At 35.0% G+C, this 11846-nt stretch overlaps 1 protein-coding gene across 4 annotated transcripts; it reads right to left on the bottom strand.

Annotated features, from left to right (window-relative positions):
• Positions 1-324: 324 nt before the first annotated feature.
• On the bottom strand, positions 325-8421 carry LOC109814996 (Protein kinase superfamily protein). 4 transcript variants are annotated; one of them, XM_020379558.3, is made up of 16 exons: positions 7074-8417; positions 6672-6973; positions 6375-6519; positions 6072-6187; positions 5561-5739; positions 4858-4950; positions 4453-4764; positions 4313-4353; positions 3961-4029; positions 2948-3048; positions 2762-2846; positions 2584-2682; positions 2419-2487; positions 1771-1902; positions 1430-1524; positions 325-817 (listed from the first exon to the last, which is right to left on the bottom strand). In XM_020379558.3, the coding sequence occupies exons 1-16, from the start codon at positions 7875-7877 to the stop codon at positions 721-723; spliced, it is 2739 nt and encodes a 912-aa protein (XP_020235147.2). In that variant the 5' UTR covers positions 7878-8417; the 3' UTR covers positions 325-720. The 4 variants fall into 4 exon arrangements, with proteins under 4 accessions (XP_020235147.2, XP_020235146.2, XP_020235148.1 ...); XM_020379557.3 differs by having other exon boundaries at positions 4453-4950; XM_020379559.3 differs by lacking the exons at positions 325-817; positions 1430-1524 and having other exon boundaries at positions 1828-1968; positions 4453-4950; positions 7074-8421.
• Positions 8422-11846: the final 3425 nt, after the last annotated feature.

The raw sequence follows: 11846 nt of genomic DNA on the forward strand, positions 1-11846 counted from the left end.
TCTTTAAAATAAAATAAAAAACAAACAAAATCTTCAAGTCTTCAACAAAATGTTAAAATATTATTCAAGGATAAAAATCGTCAATTACAAATTAAAAAGAAAATGTACAGAAGACGTTAAGAACAAGCTTTAAAATTAAAAATTATTTTTAATATATAAAAAATGCAAGCATGTATTAGCTTATTTATAAAAAAAATTAATTTATATAATAAAAAGTCATTTCAAGCGTTGCGTTGACACAGAGAGGAGATGGTAACGAAATTTCCATAATCACACACAATTGCCTTACTAGAATGAAGCGGCCAATTTGCACCACAATCAGGATTCAGAGTAAGAAGTAAGAACAGGGTTCTAGACGATGAGATACATATTGTCAAAATGATTATTACATATTTACAATCTTAAAACAATAGGAAACTCCAAATAGTTATAGCTTGGAGGCAGCAAGTCACAAAATATTTTATAGATCTCAAAGCTATTGATAAAAGAGCTTGAGGTCGTCATTTTAGCAGAGTCCAGGCAGCACCTCTTCTAAGTTACTAGAGAATTGATTGCTTTAAGTGCCCTTACGAGATGGGTTAGCAATAGCATGAAATGAATCAACCGATCGATATACATTTGCAACTACCATGCCATCAATAGGAGTATATGTATATGACCAACCAGGGTCAGGTTAATAAATTTCAGCAACAAAAAACCCAAATCAAGGGCAGCGTCTCGTTATTTCCCACCCATTCGTATCGCATCTGCTGGTGACTTCAGTAGCTTCTTTAGCGATTCAACTATGCTACCAAAAGATGGGCGATCAGCAGGGTTACTGCCAAAAAATTATCAAGAGTTAGAAAGAAATAAATGGCACAATATGTAGCGAATGATGCAGCAATTAACAAGGTAACAAAATATGAATTATGATCCTTTTTTCCCTTAAGAGTACAAGTTCCTTATATAGAAAGCGGAATTGGTTAGACACATCATCAGAAGGTCTTCCCTATTCACTCTCTAGTTTAGAAAATAAGCGAAAACTGTTAGAATTAAAATGAAATGAACCGCAACAAATAAAAACAAACTGGAAGTTTGCCAGCTTGTTTAATTTTTGGCTTCAATTTTACTAATCCAACACTCGACAATTCCAAAATGGAATCCCTTCACTCAACCACTTATATAGAAAATACACGAAGTGCAAATAAGCACAACAAAGCCCAACAATCATCATGTAAAGGTGTGGGTTGTTCAGAAATCCCAATTGACCAAGAAGATTATCTCACCCCACCCTGTAAAGCCACTTGAAATGCCAAGATATATACATAGGGAAGCCTAAATTATTGCCTTTTTGCCAGGGACCAACATATCATTAAAAGTTGGACCAAATGGACCAGTTCAATAGTAAGCGTACTTTGTATTACAAGAAAATGACATAAATAACACTTACTCGGCCCAACAAGATTCCATGAGGGAGGCCAATGCCGGGGAGATGTTTGGAGGAACAGCAAGCCTCCTATTCTGGAAAGCGACAGCTCCTACCACCTGAACGCACACATATAGATGAGCTTACAAAACTCACATATAAACTTTGCAGGTTTCATTTTGCCAAACAGTTGTTTGAAATATGCAGTTTGCATTTAAGCCTCTCTATGTTTTAGTTCCATTTAAGATTTAAATTTATAATTTCTTTTAGTGATCCTCCTCATTACCATATAAATTAAAAGATTAAAGGCAAATGATCAACTTCAGGCATCAGCAATTCAGAACCTAAATGCTCAATAAATTTACCTGGGCATGACTAAGTCCATGCCACGGTTGTTGCAGGGTCACAAGTTCCCACAGGATAACTCCAAAACTGTAAACATCAGACTTCTCATTTGAAGGTTCTCCACGAAGAAATTCTGGAGCCATCCACTCAGGCTGAAAATAAAATTAACAGAGTTACACACTTATTGAAGGTGTGGCACCGTGAAGTGAAAGTTCAACCTGCAAAATATTAATAGAATGACCACTTTTGTCAAAGGAAATTTGCCTCTAGATCTACACCAACATGCAGAACCTATTAACCCAGATAATTTACCGGACACAACCGCTCCCTTAAAACACACCTGAAAAGTACATCCTCCCCACCCAAAAAGACTGACTGATCTGTCATAAAACAAATGAGAGCCATACACCCAACCTCTCTGGTATCAATCATCTACCTAAATCAATATTATATCATTGGTCTTAGAACCGACTTGTAAGGAAATGTTAATAAGTAGTAACAGCACTGTTGTCTATTTGAATCAAGAAGTACTCATGTACAGCAACATTAGTTGCACTCTCTTTACTTCATACCTGAAATTGCTACTCAAATAGTTTTCAAACCTAACGTGCATAATTATTTTTGTTCTCATCAAGCCTATGCACATAATCTGAGAAGAAGAAACTTACTGTTCCAGCAACAGATTTTGATGATAAGAAAGTGTTCGCCTTAAATCGGGACAATCCAAAATCACACACCTGAGCAAGAAATGACAAAAATAAATCATTTACTTACACAATTTTTAAAAAGATCAATGAGAAACTCAAGTTCTCAATCAGTTCCATTATACGTACCTTTACAGTCCAATTTTTGTCCACTAACAGATTTGGGGTTTTGAGATCCCAGTGCACAATTGGAGGCTTCAAACAGTGGAGATAATTGATCCCTTTAGCCTACAATCAGACAAATAATATATCATATATAATTTACAAATAATTTACTGACGAGACAAAATAATAATCTGGTACAAACCACGTCTAAAGTCATCCGTAATCTTCTCCTTGGATCTAGAATCTCACCAGATGCTGGCTTATGTATTAAGCGGAATAAACTTCCTCTGTCATAAATGCAACAGGAAACAGCAGTAAGACACTCAAACCTTAATGAAAGGAAATTCAATAATATAGTTAACTCCAAAATAAAAGTTGGATGGCTTACCTAGGCAAATATTCTGTTACTATAGATAGATGAGGACGTTTAGTAACTGCACCCATGAAGAGCACCACATTTGGATGACGAACTCGTTTCATTATTGCAACCTGAGGCAATGAAAATAACTTGAATTTTAACTTGCTTCATATGCCCCTTTAGATAAGGGAACTGAGAAGTGAGTTATGTAAAATGAATTTCCAAATTATTATACTCAAACTAGGGACGCATAAAAGGATTTAATTTTAAGCTCTGCACCACATATCAACAGTACTGCACAGAATTCACTTACTTCTCCCAATAAACCATACCTTAAGTGTTAGTTATAATGTACATCCGACATTATTTTCTCATATCACTTCTGCCCACCAAATGGTGTGGACAAATCTGATCTCCACAGAAAAGGGGTTCAATTCAAGTTTATATGGGGTTCAGTGTGGGTCTAATTAAATTAATATGATGCCAAGTGTGCAGGCATGAAAAAGTTGATTTGTCTGTAATTACTAGCACAAATAGCATACCAACTAATGTAAAACAACCATTAATGAACTATGGGTCTGTGGACTACACAAAAGTTATCTGGATGCAGATACCAAATAATGTTAAAGGGCCTGAGTAGTTATTTAAGAGGTTAGATAAAACTTCCATGAAGACATCATAACAAAAATAAAGGCAAATAATTGATGCCAAAACATTAAGCGTAATGTGAATCTATGTTTTTTGCTATTAAATGTGAACATTACAATAAACAAGCTTTATCACATAAGAGAACACAGAAGGAAACACAAAAAATCACAATAAATTCCTCCTATTAAGACACAGAAATATGAGCATGTATGGAAATTCATTAGCATGTTGAGAAATAATGAGTATGTTGCTAGCATTCCTCGTGATCAATTAATATGTATGCATCCAATAGCATGCTGGGCAGACACCAATAAATAAAAAACAATGCAGATCCTGAAGAATTGGAATAAATAGGCAGTGTTGTACAATTGTTTAATCCATTTCGGAAGACAAACCTCTCTCAGAAACTCTTTCAACTGGTCATCATGGAAATCCTGAACTGTTAAAACTTTGACAGCGACATCCTGCAATTTTAAAACCATGGTAAAATGCACCAAAATGAGTGGAAATTAGAATAGAAAAGATATAAATAAGCTTTGCTAAAAATAATTATTCAAGGAGACAATACAAGATGTCCATGATTCAATATAATAAATTCTTGGCAGCTAAATGTCATTCATCCAACCAAACCACAATCAATCAGATCAGACTTATGAAACTAGGTACTATGATGACATTACAAAGTAACATTCATGAACTTGTATGTGTGCATAGAATGCAGCAAAGAAGTACATATTTAAAACTTACTGATCCATGCCATTCAGCACGATACACTGTCCCAAATGATCCTACACAAAAAGAGGAGTATTAAGATTTGATGTCACCATGTCAGTCATGTTCTTTTAAAAAAAAAAAGGAATAAGAAGCAGGGGAAGCAGATAATTTACCAGCACCAATACGCTCTTTGATTCGTAAATCATCCCATGATATCTCAAGCCAGTCCATTGCAAGTGATGGTTCAAGATTCAAGTATCTTGGAATATTCCCAGCACCCTGATTTTCAAGTTTATTTTTTCCTTCTTCCTGCTCTGATTTGCTAGATGAGCTCAGTATAGATTGCTTATAGTTACTTTTTACCCCAGAACTCCCCTTTACAATGATCTCTTTGTAGGAAGCTTCTAGTACTACAACTGAATCTTTACTGAGCCTGGGGTATTCCTGTAATGATGCTTTAGATGGGTGAAGATCTTCAGAGACACCTTCATTGATGGGAGGAAAATTTAATAAACCTAGAATTGCACATTCCTTGTCATTCCCTTTCAAGCCAAAAGGAATTAGAGGTGGTTCTGTACCTCCACAAGTTTGATCTATTGCAGCATAAATAGAGCCATTATTTTTTTTCAGCAAATCAGTTTCTTCAACTTGTTGATCTTCCTGTACACAGCCTGTAACAGTTAGAGCAACAATCAAGACAAACTTCAGAATAGGATTGGTTTCTGCAGATTAAGATTTGTTAAAACACTATGCATGCAGAAGAGTTTATGACCTCAGAGGGTGTCGATCATAAATTTTGAGAGCCAACCATACTCTACAATTACAAGCTAGGGGAGGAAAAATTCCAGAGCTTATTTTAATGCACAGGCTTATAAAACAAGTTAGGAGTTGGGCTAGGAGAGAAGTATGGAGCAAAGATCAGAAGTCCTAGAACTAGGCATACTGAAATTTTCGAGGGAATGAAAATGAAACATGTAGCTCAAACTTAATTGCTGATGTAAATAGCTCTGCTCAATTTACACAAAGCATGCAAGATGTTCGAGTGCATCTGTGTCATTGGAAAAAATAATGATCAAATTTTTATTTAGTATAATTCACACCAAAAGAACCCACCTGGTAATTAAAACAATTCAGGCCCCACTATTGTTAATAAAGTTCAAATGATATGCAACTGATTGACCAAGAATATATCAAGATTCAAGGCTACATAGATTCTGAACTTGAAATAGGAATAGTTCTATACAATATCAAATTTCCAGGTATATATAAAGCACAACTCACCTGAATATGTGTTACCAAGAGATTGAGAACATGCTGCAACATCCACATATGGTGATCGGTTTTCTTTCAAATGAGAAATCTGAAGTGGGGAAGGTATTGAAGACACGTAGGCTCCATTAATTGAGGAATCCGGCCCATGGACATTTCCTGGTTCCCCAACCAGGTCAACTACATATTCCCTGTTAAAATATAATATAAGCATATATCAAGGAACCCGTGGAAAATATGAAACAAACGCCAGGTTCTTGATAAGCTGATCTACAAGACTATAACAATTAACTGAATGTCCTACAATCTTAATAAATCATCAGTCGCATCGCAACATTCTGACATGATAAATTTAAACAGAAAGGTACAACGATAATTCATAAATTTGTGGAAACATATGAGGACCAGAAATTTTCATACGAAAAGGTACAAGCAAAACTAAGCACGTGGGCAGAGGACATATTTTGTTTAAACATCACTATCAAAACTCAAAAGAACAAAGCAAAAAAAGACCAGCGCTAACCTTGAGAGCTGTCTATCATCTTTAATCTTGACAAGGCAAGACGATCTATGATCTGAAACACAGTACCTGCAACCTCGAGCAATGCGACATGGCAAACCTATGTAATCCGCTAATCTCTGCATCCGCAAAACGAAAATGAAAGCGAATCACTTCAACATCGCATCATAAAAAATTGAGAAGAAACTAGTCTTTACTGCTTCGATTAAATGCGAAGAGATTTAGTTCCAAACACACACTGACACACCCTTCTCTTAACCCATCTATATGATACAATGACTAAGAAGTAAGAAACGTATTCTTCACCTTGAAGAGAATCGCGCGATGCCTACAGAGTCCACTAGACAAGCTACCCACGGGAAGCACAACACATTGGTGAAAGTTCCTCAACCTCTTGCTAACCAGCTTCCACCGCTTGTGTAGATCTCCTTGCTCCACCGGGAACGTACCCCTTCACACACACAATTCAACACCGAATAAACAAACAAACAAACAAACAATAACAGCCAGAAAATAACGTTAAAAAAAAAAAAAAAAATTTAACACGTACGTTTGCGCGCGTAACCGTAATAACAGTATATATCGTATTCTTATCTTACTTACCCCATGCATATGGCAACGAGTTTTCCGAGCTTCTCCACCAGCACCAACGCGTTCTCCGAAGCAGAATACAACTCTTGAGCTTTATCTTGAAGCTCCTTAAGCCGAGAGTCCTCATGTCTATCGAAAAGAACTACCTCTATGGAAGTCTCGCTAGGTTCAACCGCCTTAAGTGCCATCAGAGTCGGTAACCGCTTCCCTTCTTCCTCCACGTCGTTGCACATCACCCACAGATACGGATTCATCCCCAATATGTTGTAGAAACCGTCCGATATCTTGTCCGTGTACGACAAGCACCCACTCACCTGAAAATAAAGTAAAACAAAACGTTACAAATCGGTAAACTACAGATATAGCTAGTGTCGTTTCATTTCGTTTCGTTTTGCTTTGTTTTGTAATGCGTACCCATAGACGATAAGAAACGGATTCAGCGTCCCACGTTTCGGGGCCAGCGTCGAGTGTGATGACAGGTTCGGAGGCGAGGCTTGCCAAGCAAGAGAGCCTCTCCGCCAACGCGAGTTGCAGGTAGTAGCTCTCTTTGTACTTCTGCGCGGTGCTGCGTTTTTCTTTTTCTTCTTCTTCTTCTTGTTCATGCTTCTTCGTCGCGTCTTCAGTGAAGACCTGAAACGACGACGTTTCGTCCTTGGTGACGTCACTTGAAAATGTGGCGGTGCCGTCCAGCGTGAACAGGCTTCCGGCGTAGCTGCTCCCGCTGGACAACCGCGGCAGCGAAACCTGCCGGTCGAAGTTCCGGTCGAAGGCATCCTTCACCTCCGACGCCGCCTCCGCCGCCTGCGGCGGCGGCGGAAGCGGAAGCAGAAGCTCGCGGTCGTCATCCTCCTCCTCGTCCTCGTTGACATAGGATTTGAAATTGTGTTGACTCGGCCGGTTCCGATCCTTCTTCTTATCGATCAACCAATCGCAGAAAGCGGCGATTTGTTTCTGCTTGGTTCGGAACTTGTCAGCGCCGGTGAAGAGGTCGGAAACCGCGGATTCCTTGGCGGAGGAGAAAACGACGTCGTCCTTGGCGGGAGTTTGCGGCGTTGGCTTTTTCGGCGCGTCGCTTTCAAAGGCAAAGGTATCTGATGATTTGATGGAGTTGAAGTTGACGATTTTGTTCTTCTCGCGATCCAATCTCTGCTTAGAAGATTCATCCAACCCTCTCTCCGGGAACTGCCTCGGGAAAAAGTAAGTGGCCCTGTGAGGCATTATTTTTTATGGCTCACTCAAAAACCGTGATCTCAAGTTCACGAACCTACACACGATGGCGATGCAAGCTCTCACGTGCAAACCACCACTCTTGGTCGCCGTCGTGAAACGCGAAATACTAGCGCCTTATAAGAAACAAATCAGTGACTAACAACAGTAGTAACCGCCATGGAGTTTAGTAATTTCTTTTCTTCTATTACACTCTACTCGCGAGAGTCGCGGATTCGATGACCGACTCCGCTAAAATCCGTCACGTGCGTCCAAACTCGATGACGACTTCGCAAGAACGATTGATGGAACCGACGAAGCAGCGTGAGTTTGCGGAACGAGTATTTTAATATATAGTAATGAGCTAAAGCAGAAGCAAACCCAGCGGTTTTGGAATTGGGGTTTTGAGGCGGTGGAAAGTGTGTGTGTGTGTGAGAGAGAGAGAGAGAGAGAGAGTCTAAAATTTGGTGCAAGCTATGGTTGGTTGGTTGGGTGATTGAGACGACGTTGTATTTTATGCAGAAGAAAGGGTTGGCATGCTAGTTGGAGGGATCATGGCATACAATACAACGGATGGGGAATGGAATCCAAAAGTGTGAAGTCGATGCTAACGTACGCAATGAGAGTCAGTGCGCACCCTTCGTCATGTTGTGACACGTAAACTACTGGCCAATGGGTTCGCGACACATTAACAAGGGGCACGCAGTGCGCACCTGCGCGTAATGTATTGCAGTCAGGAGCCGCGGGTTTTTTTTTTTTTTGGAAAAAGAATATATATGTATATTTATATGACCTTGCTTCCCAAATAATTATCCTTACATTTTATATAATATTTAGGTTAGACTTGTATTCTACAGTACAGTATCAACTTGTGTAATTAAACTATTCTTTTTGTCACAACATTATTTTTATTTATAGTATGAAACAATTATTATTTTAAAAACATAAGTACCACTACTATACACGCTCACTAACGGAGCTATAAATAATTTGAGTGTTTCATAAACTAGATTAAATGTATATTTAAATGAAATAAGTTTTAATTTAAAACTAATTAAACTTGATTAGTTAAATAAGATAAAAAGGCAAACTCAATTTATGTAAATGTTTACATTATTACATAAGGAATTTAGGTTAGTTAATTTAAACCACTAAGGCACTAAATCAACATTAGAACAAATCATAAGTTTTAATCTCAATGCAATTATTGTAAATAAAAAATTATAAAATAATTGGTAATATAAATTTATGTATTTCATATTAACTTTAATTTTTAATAGTTGTATTTGAAGTAAATAATCTTCAACAAATTCCACCATTTCCACCCTCGAATTTTCAATGTTTATTCTCAACTCATGTCTATTGATATAATACTAATTAAAATGTGTGTTAAATATTAAAAATGTTTTAAATAAAAATTTAATCAAATTTTATTTATTTAAATAAATATATTATACTTAAATTTTAAAATTTTCACAAATTAAACTTAAATTTTAAGTGTTTAACTTAATTTCGTTACATTTTTCTTATAAACATTACTTTCCACACTACTATCTAAACAAAACAAGTATATATATATATATATATATATATATATATATATATATATTTCAACACACTATTTAATTGCAAGTTTTTTTTTTACCTATTTTCCTCATTTACACACTTTAATGAAGTTTTATTTGTTTTAAATTAATAATTATAAAAATATCTGTCACTTTTAAAATTTTATATAAGAATTATAATGATCACGTTTTTACTATTTTTAATCATGTTTTGTCTAAATATTTAAAAATGAAATTATCATTTTCATAAGCATTGATCAATAAAAATTTCCATAAAATAGTCTCAATTGATATTTTTTCTATATCAACTAAAATAAAGAAAATAAAAATCATATTTATATAACTTTTTATAGAATAAGTTGAAATGAAGACAATAGATAATTGATGTGAAAAACAATAAGATTATAGAAAGTATGTAAAAAATTATATTAATAATAAATTTTAAAAAAAAAATAGTCACGCAGCTCGAGACTATGGATAAAAATCATAAATTAACCTTGTCGCATGCAATGACGGTAATGCCTTTATGTTTGTTTAAAATAACGCAATTAGACTCTCTTTTTTTCATGTGTCGTTAACATTATGTATTTATTTATTTTTATTTTATATTAACGGCATGTGACGAGTCTGATAAGTGATAACTTTAGGGAGCTGCGAGTCTAAAGAACTGTGATATGTATGGTTGCTGCAATGTATCGTGTGCGTATGTGCTGTAAAGGCTTCTTCGGTTACTATTTTTGACTTTAAATTTTTATTGATTTTCATCTCTCTGCTCCTTTATTCACTTGGTATGCGTGAACCCATCCACTTCTTAATCTAATCTAAGCTTTTCTACTTATTTTTTCTTTAAACAAACTCGTGCTTAGATTTTCTTTCCCTTTTGGTACAGTTTGCATTAGTGTCGTATCTTTGGCTTAAGTTTGACTCTTTAAAAAAGGAAACCCTGACCCTGATACGATCGAAGTTGATGTTTTATTATATAGATAGGAAAATGTTGTACAACCACTATTATTTAATACCAACTCTGAGAATTTTGGTTTAGTAACTTATATTAAATGATAAGAAAAGAATAAATAAAAATGTTGAGTTTTTTTTTTTAACCATGATATAGGTATAATATAATTAAAGAACAGAAATCACATTAGAGTTACTCTAAGAAAGATACTTTTCATTCCATATCCAAATTCATAAAACTATTCTTCGTTAATACTTTTTAAAAGTAAATACAAGGTTTAATTATTTAATGAAAATCAATTTAAAGATAAAAGTTCATTTCCCTCACAATGGTCCCTTAGCTTCTCAAATATAATTAACTAATCAATTTGATTGTTAAATATTTCGTTTGCACCTTTGAGACATTAGACCACTCAACTTTGTAATAAGGTATGGAGTATTTACTGTCAAAAATAGTGACTAGTTTTTATCAGAAACCATAAGTGCATACTAAGTGGATATTTTTCTTTCAATATAATTTATGTCATATTGAATGATTTGGTTAAGAGATACAAGTCGCTGACACTTATGTCAACTAATGTTGGTAAAAAATGATGAGTGTTGTTGAAGTGATTGTAAATATCAAGGATTTGTGTATATGTCATTATTTATAGTACTTTTTAATGTTTATTCTTTTCCCCTTTTGTATAAATGTATTGTAAAGTTCCTTGATTATAATTCATCTCAATAATTTTTTTCATCAAAAAATGTTAATTGTTACGACATAAAACATATACAATTTGTTTATATAAATATAAAAATTAAACAATATTTCATAGTTATTTGTATGGATTAAAAGTATATATGTAAGTATTCATGAATATAAAATGACACATGTTCTTACCCTAAAATGGCTAAGATCTCAATGTCTGAGGTGTACATCTCCAACTTCTTCAGATCTCCTTCTTATGTTTTAGTCAATCTTTTAGTCTCTTATAGGTGGGTAAGGTCGGGCACTTACAAAAAAGACTTTGATGATCAAATTAATCTAGATTATCCAACATATATTTGTTTAATCTTATGTATTTACCTTTTTTTGTCCAACCTCCTAATTGAATTGAATTGCTTAAGTTAGTATAATCAAGGATAACCAGCAAGGTTAACCTCTAAAGTTTGCCTAAATTTATGAGTTTATACATAAACTACCAAGTTTATATTAGCTTGGGTAGTACATAAGCCCCTTGAGCTCAAAATCTCAGTGAGATGAATAAGCTGAAAATGCATTTAAATGAAATGAATTATGTTACAATTTATCTTTATTCATTTATTTACTGTAATGATAGGGTTTTACAAATTTCAACGAAACTAATAATTAAGAGGTGTATTTTTGTCTTACCCTTTCATTGTGAGCATGTTTGTACTCACTCCAGTCGTGATGACGGGGTATTTCTTCAATTTCATCAAATCATTTCATTTTAGTCTT

Source organism: Cajanus cajan, chromosome 9 (genome assembly GCF_000230855.2).
Source record: "Cajanus cajan strain Asha chromosome 9, NIPB_CcT2T_4, whole genome shotgun sequence".
In the NCBI taxonomy this organism is placed as follows: domain Eukaryota; kingdom Viridiplantae; phylum Streptophyta; class Magnoliopsida; order Fabales; family Fabaceae; genus Cajanus; species Cajanus cajan.